The 14,400-nt window shown below is 35.6% G+C and overlaps 2 protein-coding genes across 2 annotated transcripts; both read left to right on the forward strand.

Annotated features, from left to right (window-relative positions):
• The first annotated feature begins 1,155 nt into the window (after positions 1-1,155).
• LOC101304007 lies at positions 1,156-4,249 on the forward strand. Its single transcript, XM_004301433.1, has 6 exons — positions 1,156-1,540; positions 1,978-2,895; positions 2,988-3,130; positions 3,228-3,289; positions 3,768-3,933; positions 4,115-4,249. The coding sequence occupies exons 1-6, from the start codon at positions 1,156-1,158 to the stop codon at positions 4,247-4,249; spliced, it is 1,809 nt and encodes a 602-aa protein (XP_004301481.1).
• A 483-nt stretch (positions 4,250-4,732) lies between these two features.
• On the forward strand, positions 4,733-14,350 carry LOC101293590 (transcription factor IIIB 70 kDa subunit-like). Its single transcript, XM_004299835.1, has 16 exons — positions 4,733-4,971; positions 5,073-5,154; positions 5,235-5,310; positions 5,718-5,803; positions 5,899-5,975; positions 6,499-6,555; positions 6,711-6,823; positions 6,942-7,021; positions 8,168-8,248; positions 9,234-9,389; positions 9,484-9,645; positions 10,986-11,052; positions 11,133-11,218; positions 13,007-13,087; positions 13,967-14,038; positions 14,224-14,350. Exons 1-16 carry the CDS (start codon positions 4,913-4,915, stop codon positions 14,338-14,340), a joined length of 1,452 nt encoding a protein of 483 aa, XP_004299883.1. The 5' UTR covers positions 4,733-4,912; the 3' UTR covers positions 14,341-14,350.
• Positions 14,351-14,400: the final 50 nt, after the last annotated feature.

Consider the following 14,400-nt stretch of genomic DNA (forward strand, 5'->3'; position numbering starts at 1 on the left):
ATTGGGTGATTTAAAGCACATATTGAGATAAAAGTTTAGTTCTGACCAATGATTAAAATCTCTGCGATATATCCGATATCTCCCTTTTTCGAATAACCGATATATCTTTAGGGGTCAATATCTTATCTTCCACCGTATCTACGATATTTCCCCGATATTTAGGAAATATCCTCAAATATCACCGATATTTAGGAAATATCTCCGACATTTATGATATTTTCGATATATCACTGACATATTAAAAAAATATCTATAAAAAATTGAAATGCTATTTGGAAGAGAAGTAACTAATTCCCTCAAGGTGTATCCCAATGACGAGTGGTGGTCTCGACTCTCGACTCTCGAGAAAAACATGATTCCTTTCGAAATATATCTGGATGCAGATCGATCTATTACACAATTATCAAACTTGGAGATGAGTGGACAGTGGAGGAATATTTACACTTAAGAAAAAGAATGAGTATAACTATAAGATAGAGAACACATGTGTATTGGTGAGAGTGTGAGTCCGTGACATAAGATACAGAACACAATTATAGAGATGAGAAACAGAGAGAGAGAGAGAGAGAGAGAGAGAGAGAGAGAGAGAGAGAGAGAGATATGTGAGTCATGTGACTCCAACGTTCCACACTCTCACTATATTTTGACTGATTATAGACATGAGAAACAAACACAGAGAGAGATATGTGAGTCATGTGACTCCAACGTCCCATCATATCTTGAGTGAAAGATCTCAATGAAGATTTGCAAAATGTGTTGATCCAAAAAAGACGAGACCAACTGAATAAATTTTTTAATTATAGAGATAAGAAAGAGAGAGAGAGACATAGGGAGATGTGTGAATTATATAGATGAGAGAGAGGATTGAGAATTCTATATAAGAGCTTAACCCAGCCCTTAGGTACATCATACATAATACATCACAGACCTACTCCAAAGCATAAATCTCAATTACATAACTTCCCCAAGAGGCGTACATCAACATAGAAGCAATACGTATTGCATTCCTGCAATTATTTTGAAAGAAGTTGTTTTGTTCAGGTACATACTATATATATATTGCCATTTTGAACTTACATTCTTTGTTTTAGTAGTTACTCACTAATTTACAATAAATGTGTAATAAAATTTGTATTGTTATGTAATAGATCAAAAATGGCAAGTAGCCGTGCAAATGATCCAGCATGGAAGTACGCAACGGTTATCCCAGGAAATCGTTCTGGCACAAAATGTATATTTTGTGAAAGCATTTTTCAAAGTGGCGGAATTACAAGATTGAAGAGTCATTTATCAGGTTATGATCCACACAAGAGTGTAAAAAAATGTGAAAAGGTGCTAGCAGATATCAAGCATGAGGTGATAGCATGGATAAAGAAAAAAGAATGTATCAAGCAAGATAAGAAAGTCGTTGAAGAGGACATTAGACAAGAGCTCCGAAATGATTATCTTGGGAGTAAAAAAAATTTCTACGATGACGACGAGAGTGATGGTGACGATGGATATCAGTATCCAGCTTACGTGCACCCTGCAGAACAATATGGTTATTAGGAAGCACAAAGATGTTCAACCACATATCGTGATAAAAATTCTCAGTTTACCAAGAGCAAAAGTTTACAAACTCCTACACAATCGAGAGGTGGTAGCAGCAGTCGTCAACAACAACAAGTTGATCGATCAAACTCCTATCACTATTCATTTCCAGAGCCTCCAGTGGAAATGCCACACCAGAAAAGTCGATCAAAGCAAAGCACAATGAAAGGCATACTAAAAGGTGCTAGATAAAGAGTGGGAAAGGCAGTTTCCAGATTTTTCATATTTGGTGGTGTCCCTGCAAGCAAAGCTAATTGTCCACATTTTAAGAACATGCTTGCTGAAACAGCTGCCTCCGGTAAATAATCTATACATTTGTGATTTATGGAATCATAAAATTATGTTATGTTTAATTATTATTTAAATTTTTTATTTTATTATTTGAAGATCCTGGCGTGAAGCTTCCAACTCCCTATGAGATTCAGAGTCCTTACCTAGAAAATGAGTACACAGATATGAGAAAGTATGTGGATAGTCATAGAGACATTTGGAAAATATATGGATGTATTATTATGTGTGATGGATGGACAGGACCTACAAAACTGTCTATTTTAAATTTTATGGTGTACTCGAAAGGTTCAACAGTGTTTTTGAAGTCTGATGCTTCTCATAAGAAAAAAACTGCTGAGTACATATATGGTTTGCTTGATGAGATTATCCTAGATGTTGGACCAGAAAATGTTGTCCAGATTGTCATTGATAATGCATCAGCATTTAAAAAGGCCGGAAGAGATTTGGAGGAAAAATATCCACTGTATTGGATCCCATGTGCTGCCCACTGCATTGATTTGATATTTGAAGATATCGGGAAGGACGAAGCAGTAGCTATTGTCATTAAAAAGGCTCAAAGTGTAACTAATTACATCTACAATCATGGTTGGGTACTAGCAGAAATGAGAAGCATCACCCATGGAGATTTGATTCGACCGGGCAAAACTCGATTTGTAACAAATCACATTGCCATTGATAGCATTTTGAAAAATAAAGCAGGTTTGAGAACATTGTTTACAAGTACCGCTTGGACTCATAATGCAGCAAGCAGAACTAGAGAAGGCAAGAAGGTAGAAGATAATATTTTTGACAACAGATTTTGGGATGGCATGGAAACAGTCCATAAAATTTATAAACCATTATATGAGATTCTCCGAATCATTGACACGGAAGTTCAACCAACCATGCCCATTCTATATGATATGTTTGAAAGAGTGAAACAACAAATATCTCAGATGAAAGGAAAGCAATGGGTGCTTAACATCATCAATAACCGATGGGAGAAAACACTAAGTCAACCATTACATGTAGCAGGTATATATAATTATTGTTACTCCATCTTTTTCAATGATGAATTGGTGTACAATGTACTAATAGATAACTACTCGCTGGTTTCTTATTTGCAGCACATTTCCTGAACCCAAATTTTCAATATCGAAATGAGGTTGGCTATGGTAGTACTTTTTCAAAAGTGATTGCACAAGTTTTCGAACAATTTAACAAAAATAACATCCACCTTATGGATTCTTTGGACACTTATGTAGATGAGGTACATACTTCTTAATGATGAAAACCTTAAGATATTTGAGATCCTTTTATATAAGTATATAACCATTAAAATCGTTAATGCAAGTTGTATGCTTTAGAGATGCAAAACAATCATTTGGCTCAACCATGGCGAAACACACAAGAAATACGAGGAATTCAGGTTTGTAGTTTACATAGTATAAAATATTTATGAATTATGACCATTTGGTTCGGGTAGTAAGTGATTCTTTCATTTTTAGTTGATTGGTGGTCACAATGGGGCTATTCTGCACCAAATTTATTAAGAATTGCAATGCGTGTTTTAGCACAAACGGCTTCTTCTTCAGCTTGCGAGAGAAATTGGAGCACATTTGCTCTTATCCATACAAAGCAAAGGAACCGTCTTGCATATCAGAAGTTGGAAAAGTTTGTATACTGCTACTATAATATGAAGTTGCGTCTACGCGATAGACAAGCAAAGGATAATGTGATAAATGAAAACAACTATATCGATTTACTTCATGTCGCAAGTGAACCATTTCATGATGGCATTGATCCACTTCAAGCTTGGATTATGCCTACACACCTCGATGATGATGATGGCAATCCACCTCTTGAAGTGGTTGAACTGCAACTGCCAATGGAATCAACGTACAAAGGGTATTATCTGAAGAAGTTGTTGGAAACCCAGAAGATAATTTAGACAGTGATGATGCATGGGGCGGCATAGCAACTCCGGATAGTTCAGATGATGATGAAGATGGTGGAAGCGGAAAAGGTGGTGGAAATACTGGCACCGGGTTTGTATATGGACAATCTTCTACAGTTGGTGGATTGAACAATTTTTCATCTGAAGAAAATTACGATCATGCCTCCCATGATCATGGCTATAGAAGTACTAGGTATGGAGCGCAAGAGGATATCATGTATGGGAGGAGGACTAGAGGTCCAAATGATGATCAAGATGTTGCTTCAGTGGCGCTAAGTTTTGATTCTATCAGTTTAGGTAGTGGGACTGGAACCTCAAATGGATCCCAAGAAGGCAAGAATCAATATGGCTATAATGTTTATGGCTATAATCAATGCGCGGAAGTTAGTGATCAGTCATCCAGTTTCCATCATCCTTACTATCCACTTATAGGGGAAACAGTCGGCAGCTCCAAAGACATATATGATTATCATATTCAACACTACAATTTGTACTATATGAGTCATATGTCTTGGTCTGATTATTGTACTTTTGTGGATCAGCGTGTGTCTTATGACTCTTATCAACAACCTAGATTCTCATTCTGGATGTAGATGAAGTTGATATTTGTAATATTTATATATAAATCCAATAAATTAAATATTTCAGAAAAAAAAATTCTTCCTAAAATATCGATATTTTTTTCCCGGGTTTCCCTGATATATCCGAAATCTCCTGATTTTTCAACAGACCGATATATATACCGATATATATACCGATACCGATATTTTAATACTCCGTTCTGACAACATTGCGCGCGCGAAGTGCCGACCTTTTGGGCTATTGTCATCATTGACCCTCTCCAAAAAGTCAAAACCTCTCTGATCCCCAAATCCCTAAATCCCTAAAATCCCAGACACCTCTGAGCTTCAATCCCACGTGCACTCACCACTCACCCAAATCTTCTCCTCTTCCCCAATCCTCAAACTCTTCCATATCTTGCTCCAAGTTCCTTTCTTTTTCAGTTTTCATTTTAACCAAAACAGTCGAATCGCTCTCCCCCCAATCCTGGTCGAGCAATTGGTACCAATTTTTGGCGCCTCAGTTTCTCTGAGAATGGTGTTCTGTAACAATTGCAGCAAAAGCGTCCCCGGAACAGAAGATAGTGGCAGAATGTGAGTAGTCTTCACTCTATAATCGTTACTCTTCCTATTGCTTCAATTTTTATCTTTATTTATTTTTTTGTGATTCGATTCTTGCTGTTTGATATATGTAGATGGTGTGATATGTGCGGCAAGGTCTTAGTGTATGACATTTACTCTGAAGAGCCCACTTTTTTCAAAGATGCCGCCGGCCAGGTATTCGGGTTTCTTTGTGACCTCTCCTTGTGATTGTTGGGTTTGGTGTTTGATATTTGATACGAATTGCTGTGTTGCAGAGCAAACTGTCTGGGAATTTCGTGCGGGGTTTCCAGAGTGAGGTCTCGGCTTCTCGCGAGAGGCTGATCGATAATGGTAATGCTTCTCTTCGGCTTTTTGCATTTTCCAAGTGTTAGCCTAGGGATACTTAATGGATCAGGGTGGGTTCGGGTTTTGAAATTGCTTGTTTGAAACCGATGTGGTTATGAATAGAGGTTGTGATTTCTATTCCAGTAGGTTAAGGAAGTCAGATTGGGATTGGGGGGTTTTCATTGTGAGCAATTTCTTCTTAAGTCAACTTTATCACGGCTCTTTGGTTTCTTGTTATTTGGGATCCTCCATTGTGAATGCTTGTTTACTTTCTGCTAATTGGTTTTTACAATTTCATTACTTTATGAAGGCTGTCTAAAAATTCTTGGTCAAGAGTTACGGAAGATGAATGCGTGCTGACTTCTTAGTTTAACCATCTCTTATTTTGTATTTTGTATTTTTTTTTTTTGCAGCCAGATATGAATTGAGATGCCTAAGAAATGGTTTAGAGATGGGGGAGAATGAAGAAATTACTGACATAGCTCTGCGTTTCTACACGGTATGTACATTTGTAATGAAGCCTCATTGTTGTCATTTATACACTTACACAATATATGAACTACTGAATCCCTGAACTTGCTTCGCTATGTAAAGATGGCGCTTGAGAGGAATTTCACAAGGGGGCGTAACACAGAGCAAGTACTGGCTGCATGTTTATACATTGCATGTCGGTAAGTATTCCCTTATACCCTGGCGCTATTGCATCCATTCTACTTAATATAAGAAAATGGTATAGTTGCAGATGGCTGTATTTTGATTTTTGTACCATTTTGTGTTCCTCTTGGCTTAACTTTCTAGACAGCCCTATCAGTTGTCGTGAGTTTCAAAATTTGGGCTCCCTAAGATTCACATGAAGTTATAGTCTTCTTCACTTGATGGATCACATAGGGTAAGGACTAGGTGTTTAAAAGAATCTTTTTGTTCTAGTAATTATGGAACATAAGTTGCAAAGGTTATGTTTAGTGATTGTTATGTGAGACACCTATTCTGAGTGCTTTGAGGAAGAAAGTTGCTTATTACTTTCCATTATAAATATTCTGGATACTTGGGTTTCTTAGTTGTCATGAATAAAATAATAAACTATCAAGTTCAAGTCTTATAATCAGCTGTAAACTATTTATATTTTTAGTTTCTCAATTAAAAAAGAATTTTAGTCATGGAGATATATGATATTGAACTTTTGCTGTCTTGTAGGACAAAGAGGAAGCCATATCTTCTTATTGAGTTCTCAAACTTCTTGAAGATAGATGTGTGAGAAAGCCTTTTCTTTATGCTCCTCCTATCTCTTTCCTTCTCAACTTATTCTGTTCTCCCCGGCTTCTCAGCAATGAATTCTGAATAATTTGGTTTTGATTATACACGTACTAGTTTTATTTTAATCTTGCTTGTTATACCATGAATTGCAGTTACACACTAGGTGCGGTATATATGCAACTGTCCAAAGTTCTTTATCTTGATGAGTTTCCATTTGCGAGCCTACCTGTTGATCCTTCCATATTTATCGCTAAATTTTCAGAGAGTAAGTGTCGGCTTTAGCGCAGAGTTTCTCTTTGTTACTGTATTATCCAAATTAACTTGAAGTTGAATTCCCATTATATAGTCGGGACAGACATAACAACTACATTTATGCTTTGCAGGTTTACCAGGAGGAAGGAATAAAGGAGTTACTAAGACTGCAGTGCGGATTATCAATAGCATGAAACGGAATTGGATGCAGGTGTTTTTTCCCTTTACAGTTTTGTTTCGTGATGCATTTATAGAATCATAGATAGTTTTCAAGTGTGAAGGAGGTTATATGTATCAGAAGGCCAGATTTTCAACTTCTTACTTTTCTTTACTTTTTTTTGGTTTTTTTTTTTTTCTAGACAGGAAGAAAAACCCAGTGGGTTATGTGGTGCTGCATTATATATATCTGCACTTTCACATGGTCTCAAGTGTTCCAAGTCAGATTTTGTAAGTCAGACTCAGTTAGCACTCTGCTTCTTTAATGAAGATTTTGAATAAGTTGGTATATTTGACCAGAGAGGATTACTATTTTAAGCTCTTACAGTACCAGTTAGAATTCATTAAATGATTTTTTTATTTTGGAGCTGGAATGTTCTTTTCTTCTTTGTCCTACTAGAGTATGTAGGCGGGATATATTTCTCCTGTCAAATATTTCTTGGAATGAACCTTAAGAATTCACTTGTTTTATATTGATTCAGTTATTAGTACTCTGTTGTGATAATGGAAGTTTTTATGACTTGGTTTCTTTGTCACGAAAAATGTACCAGTTGGAAGCTGTTTTGTTTTGGATTACAGGCTTCTTATATTTGGTTTGGTTTTCATTCTGTTATAATACTTTTGGGTAATTTACAAAGCGGGAATGATGTTGGTGTCTTTGTATTTTGTAGTTTGTGAACATCCCTTTTTCTTCTTAGTCTGATTTAGTCCCTGCCTTTTAGTAACCGTATAACTATTCTCTTTCCTGTCAAATTTTCTTTGGCATGATATTTAATTTTTCCAGCAGTTTATAATCCTTCCTTTTTTTCTCGTTAAATGGTGTATGTTGTATGTTATAATTCATCAGCTCAGGATCACGCTTGTTTGTGATGCACCATTGACAACTACTCTTTTTCCTGCCGAATTTTCTTGGAATGATATTCAATTGATTCCAGCATTTTATAATCACTCCCTTTTCCATTGTAAATGGTGCATGTTTTATATTGTAATTTAGCAGCTAAGGATTGAACATGTTTGAGATGCACCATTGGCTAACTGTTCCTTTCTGGCCAAATATTATTCGGAATGATATTTAATTATACCATCATTTTATAATCAATCTGTTTTTCTAATGTTGTATGTGGTATATTGTTATTATCAGGTCAGGATCGCACATGTTTGCGATGCAACATTGACCAAGCGGCTGATTGAATTTGTGAATACAGATTCTGGGAGCTTGACGGTATGTATCAATACACACACACACATATATTGGGGTGGTAAAGATATGTATTTTGAACCCAACTCCATTTTGGCAATGTGACTGCAATATACGAGCACGATATGCACACAAAGATTTGATATAGAATTTTTTTCTGTCATTGTAATTTGAAACTTGCTTTCTTGTCTTGGGATAAACAAACTATTGAATAATGAATAATAAATTTGACGTGTGTGGGGCGTTTTATAGTTCTACTGGTGAAGAGCATTTATCCCTACACACTCAATGTCTCGAGTTCAAATTCCCTCCCTCGATACCTTTGAATAATAAACTTCCATATACATAATACATGTCAACTCTTTCTTTCCCAAATCTCAATGAACTGAGGTGGATCTAAAATATACTAAATATACTCATAGTAGTTGTTTACGTTTTTAAAAAATCCATCTTACATAAGTCTGAGATGCGAAGATTCTCTCTGTTGTATTAATTGTTTCAGTAATTCTGTCTTTGCTATGGCCATAATATAGTCAAGGAGAATAGGTGGTTTAATGTGTATAGACATGTTTAGTGCTCCTGATGTTAAATTCCCTTGTGAGTGCACCCCCTTTTCGTTTCTTTTTGTTTTTTTTATTCTCCTAGAGGTTACAAGATTTTGGATGATCTTAAAATTTGTCCTGTCTCGTCTTTTTATTGGGTTCTGATTTATAATTCTTTTTTATTTTCTTATTTACAAAAAGGACCAACTTTTGGTGCTTGAAATGATATATAAAATTAACAAAACAATGCTGCTAAAAAATTAAGAAATTAAATATATAGTAATTTCAGAGCGGAACTTATATCTTGTGATCTTATATTTAACATGAACTTGAGGAGGATCATAAATGCTGTATTATAGTGTAGGAACTTGGAGGTTCATGCAAAGCTAACTGTCATTCCATATGTAACATTGTTCTCTTCATTTTAACTCTTCGTTTTTTCCTTCATGAATCTGCTTGGTCTTTAGATTGAAGAGTTCCATCTGAAGGAAAGTGAGATGGAAGAATTATGTGAAGAACCAAATACGGCAGTTAAAATTGATAGTGGAGATGACATTCTTTGTGTACACAAGGATAGTGGAATACCTTTTGCTCATGGACTTTGTAAATTATGTTATGACGATGTGAGTCCTCTATTTCCATTTTTTCTGACATTTAATACTCTTGTGTACGTACCATTTATAATGTAGAACCTGCAGTCTCTGACGAGATGCACAGCTCATGAAAATTTCAGGTGGACTTCGTGGAGGATCTGATCCTCCCTCTTTCCAGCGTGCTGAGATAGAGAGAAGGAAAAAAGCATCTGCTCAGGAGAATCCTAGTGAATCTGATGTTGATATGTTACCTTGCCAAAGCGTAGACAACAATCAACAGTCAAACGTAAATGTTAAATCTATTCTTATTTCTTTTGCTGCTACCTGTGTTAATTTCAAGTAAATTTGCAATAAGATTAGCTCTAGAGAAATGACTTCTATAAAATGCTTTATACAGTGCTTACAACTATTAAGAGACTATCCTAATCATAATCAAATACTTTACTGGCATTACCGCACACCGCCGATTGGATAAACACTGTTCTGTTTTCCTTCCTCTATTATATCAATACACATGACTAATCAAGAGTGCTTGGTGATCAAGTTTTTTGATATTATGTTCTGCTTTTGTGTTTGGTGCTGGTTTAGTGTTAGTCTTCGTATAGAAAATTAAAATGTATGAATTAGCTGAAGTCTAGTATATAACAGAGTAAAATAAATGTTTTCAGTTGGATAAAACAGCTTCAATAAACTGTGTATGCAATAATTAATGGAATCAAAGGCTTAGATGGGATAAGCTTGGCAACTGGTTCCTGGCTTCACGGCGGATACATATTTTCTCTCTGCTGGTGATCTTCAGAGTATTTAAAATTTGACTTTGAAAAGCGAGGGACCTTTTCATAATTCCTATCATTTTTAGGATAGGTGATGTGCGGCATTGGTGTTAATATGCTAGTCTACTCTGACTAGTGTTTCTACAGTTATTCTAAGTTCTGGCTTTTGATAGAGATGCACCTCTCCTCTTAGATTAAGGGGCGCGGAGCTCTCTTTGGAGGTTAGATGATTCAGATTTGGGATAATCTCAGATTTCTGTTAATCTTGTACGGTATACAAACAAAATTTTATAACGAGTGATGATGTAGTGCAGAGGATTCTTGAAATCTGGTCTGTTTATAAGTAGCTTTGTGTTTCTAATAGTTGGAAGTATGGTGTGCGGTTTTTTTTTCTTAAAGTGATTTCCCTTGCATGGACTGCTCACTTGAAGGGAGGTTGGTGTTTTAATTTATTTGTGAGCGCTCAGTGTAATATATTGATGACCACTGTTATAGTGCTCCTTGCTTTTGAAATTGAAGGGTCTTGACTTGTCCTTGTTTGGTGTTTAGGTTATGCCACTTTCTTGAGATGTTATTGTTGTATAGGGCTTTTGCATGCTTTCTTGGGAAGATTCTATTCTATTCATGGACTGATTGCATCATGTTTACTTTCAGTCTCTGGAAGTGTTGGGCATACTCTCTGAGGCTTGTTTTTATTTTATTTTTTTATAACAGGGTAGACTCAAGATATTGTGTTTTGTGGAACTTCTGTTGCTTGCTGGTTCATAATGATTATTACTCTTTACATTATAGTGAAATTTGACTTCACAAGAAAAAATTATTTCTAATTCGTTTTCTCATTCCATTGTGTTAGTTTGGAAGAGAAGTGAATAGCTCAAGAGATGGTGGAAATGGGATGTTACACTCTATGGAGAATGTTGGTACGTTCTCTCTCTCTCTCATGGTTATATACATATATATGTTATATTTCTCTCCTTGCTGATAAAGTATGGCATTTTAGGGGCTCCTACAGAGAATGAAGCAGTTCATGCGGGCAATGAATCTTGTGATGAGTCTGACAACCTATCGGATATTGATGATGTAGAGGTACATATTCATCAGTATTATAATGATAGTCTATAACTGTAGTGTATTATAAAAGAATAATTGCAATACATGACAGTGTAGGTGTGGCATTGTATTTGGGAAGTGATTCTGGCACTCCACTTTAACACTTGCTCTCCCATTTTATCTAGTGAGTTGTGGAGTGCAGTGGTAAAATATATGGCAAAGTGGAGTGCCAGAACCACATCCTTATATCTTACTATAGTATGTATTTGGTTTTTTTTTTTTTTTTTTTTTTTTTTTTTTATTTTTGTTTATTATTTGATATGTAAAGCAACTTCTAATAGAGGGAACTCTTAACTTTTAGGTTTGGTTGTTTCTTTTATTTACTGAGGGCAACATTCACCGGGCCGATCTGACATATTGAATAGTTACGCTGTATAGGAATATTAGAAAAATGATTGTGTAAAATTAGAGAAATATCTGGCAAGGATCATCTGGATGAGTTCTAAAAGGGATGCTGATTCTTAGCATATTTTGAGTTCAAAGAATGAATTAAGGGTTCTGGCTTTGCCTCATATTTCTGAGTTGGTTATACCTCTGACCTTCCCTTGTACTGAATCATGGTGAAGAACAAAGCAAGCATGGGGCTGGATATGTAATAGGAATTTTAGAAGAAGAAAAAAGGTCTTTAGCTGCTGGAGTTCTAGAGAAACTAGGGAACAAAGTGCAAAGGGAGGAGAAAACAGAGAATAGGTAGGAGAAGAGAAACAGACGCACCAACCACTAAGCCTTCAATAAAACTCAAGTTCATTTCATTCCACTTGACCTTGCTGACAATAGGAGGAAGTCTTTTAGGCTTTTAGAATTATAGAAGACTGAAAGGCTTGTTAAAGACTTCATCAAGTAACATGAGACCCTTGTACTTAGTTACTTAACTCACGACTTTAATAAACTTTAAATACTTTTCTAACACTAGACAATAACTCTTAAAAACAACTTTTGATTTACTTATTTATTATCTATTATGATTTAGACACTTAGATTACCACGGACACTTCCCTTTAGAGTAAAACTGGGGCGTTTAGTCTTAAGCTTCCAAAGAGGGTACTTTGGCTTTTACCAAGCTTAGCTATTCCAGAAAATCATCAATCTCTGGGAACTGCTAAGGTGATGACAAACTATTCTCATTAAGCACCATATTCAATCTCATAAGTTGGGGGTTGGTTGTGGACTCATGGAACTGAGGTTTTTCTACAGCTCTTGGGCCGCATAATGGACCTCTTAGCCTTATGACTGCTGGTCATGCCCAGGGCCAGCATCTTTTTTGGCAATCCCCATATGGCTCATGGATTTATATGGTGCATCCTCGTGTAGCGGCTTTTGACATGCATAATTTTGTTCGATCTATATGATTTAATAATGGTTGATAGCTATCTTCATGCTTAAATAATCGTTTGATTGGTAATTAAGTATGAATAGCTTCCTTAACTCAGTTATTCCCTTATTTTGTTATTTTTCATACCAACCCCAAGCCATCTCTAGCGACAACGAGTCTGCTTTCCTGCGTTATTGAGATCACTATTGTAGCTACCTCAATGATCACTCTGTTTTAATGTATTTCATTGTTATTTTTTTAAATTGTTAAACTACATAAATATGATTGCTCCTATTTTGTTGTGTTCGTAAGTTGTGCTTCAGTTGACTAATCTATATTAAAAAAAATCTGCAAAACATATAAAATGTAAACTAAGGTATTAAAGTGTGCATCGATTGCCTATGTACTTCATTTGTCTTGTAGTTTTATGAAGACTTTAAGCTCATCTGCAGGTTGATGAGTACCTCCTTGATGAAGAGGGGAAACATAACAAAAAGATAATTTGGGAAGCACTGAACCGTGAATACATTGAGGTAATCAACTCATTTGGCATTTGCATATCATTTCCCTGACTTTCTCCAATTAGTATGAATCCCAAAATACGATGAAGACAACATATCATCAAAAAAGCCATTTGCTTCTGGTGGTTATATTCATTTGCTAACTGGATGAACGAAGCTGATTTAGCATTTCGGTGCATGAAATGAAGTTTCATGGTAAGATTAGTCAAATAAAAAAAACAGCATCTCTAGAAAGCTTATGAAGTAATTTTTAATTGATATTACTCTTGCTGATATCAATTAATGTGTAATTTATACGGTCAAGAGATGAGATACAAAGGTGATGGACAAGTGTTCCCCTGTATCCACCTAAGGAAAGCCAATTAAAAGAAACAGAAAACAACCTTCTTTGTTCTTTTCAACCTGCATAGCAAATAGATCCTAGTATAATGTCTCTCCTCGTAGTGCTACATTGTTTCTGTGTTGATCACTTTTAACCCAAAGAAAGAAAACATACTCTGACTCTCTGAAGTGAAGCAGCAATATGATGACTTGAGCTCCTTGGACTCATCTATTGCTTCCTGTGAAACATATCAGTGAGAAGATAATGAAGTATATGTTCCTTTTTTATGAAGCATCTCACAAGTCAAAATTATTGCAAGAAATTTGATGGCTGCTGAAATGCTTACAAACAGAACATATGCCTCTATATGTACTAATGTACAATGTATGTCTAGAGACAATTATATACCAAATTTTATGTTGAGGAATTACAGACAAACAATCATATTTCTCTAAAGCTAAGCTGTTTTATGCATGCTTTGCATACTGTATCATTATTGGTTTTAGGGCATCATTCCAAGTACTAAATGGATTTTGTCTTAGAACTAAGTAATCCGATAATGTTTACAGGAGCAAGCAGCTAAGGCTGCTATGGGAACCGAATGTCCAGAATCTCAAGCTGCTGCAGCACAAAAAAGAAAGGTATTTTTTTTTTAGATTATTTAATATATGGATTGGTTATGGTTACGTTTGTATTTGACATGACTTATTTGATGTCTACTACTGAAAGGATGCAAGTTTCAATGTGTATGTTTGTGGTTTCACGGGTTTGCAATAGTTTTATCTTTAATGAAATTGTATTTATAAAGTCGGCAAGAAAATTACAGGGGCAAATATTTTTATTTATAAATTTCCTAGGAAAGGCAACTAGCTCGAGCAGCAGAAGGGAGAAATGCTACTCCAGCTCAAACTGCTGCAGAAGCTGCTTACAGGACGCTAAGTAAGAAGGTAATGATAATTAATAACTCTCATGATATTGATAAAGATAGATGTAGGAATCTTTT

Source organism: Fragaria vesca, linkage group LG5, assembly GCF_000184155.1.
Source record: "Fragaria vesca subsp. vesca linkage group LG5, FraVesHawaii_1.0, whole genome shotgun sequence".
Taxonomy (NCBI): Eukaryota; Viridiplantae; Streptophyta; class Magnoliopsida; order Rosales; family Rosaceae; genus Fragaria; species Fragaria vesca.

Coding starts and splice junctions, on each gene's coding strand:
- LOC101304007 (XM_004301433.1), top strand. CDS start 1,156: ATGGCAAGTAGCCGTGCAAATGATCCAGCATGGAAGTACGCAACGGTT. Junction 2,896..2,987: donor TCAACCATTACATGTAGCAG/GTATATATAATT, acceptor TCTTATTTGCAG/CACATTTCCTGAACCCAAAT. Junction 3,131..3,227: donor TGGACACTTATGTAGATGAG/GTACATACTTCT, acceptor TGTATGCTTTAG/AGATGCAAAACAATCATTTG.
- LOC101293590 (XM_004299835.1), top strand. CDS start 4,913: ATGGTGTTCTGTAACAATTGCAGCAAAAGCGTCCCCGGAACAGAAGAT. Junction 6,824..6,941: donor TATCGCTAAATTTTCAGAGA/GTAAGTGTCGGC, acceptor TATGCTTTGCAG/GTTTACCAGGAGGAAGGAAT. Junction 9,390..9,483: donor GTAAATTATGTTATGACGAT/GTGAGTCCTCTA, acceptor CGAGATGCACAG/CTCATGAAAATTTCAGGTGG.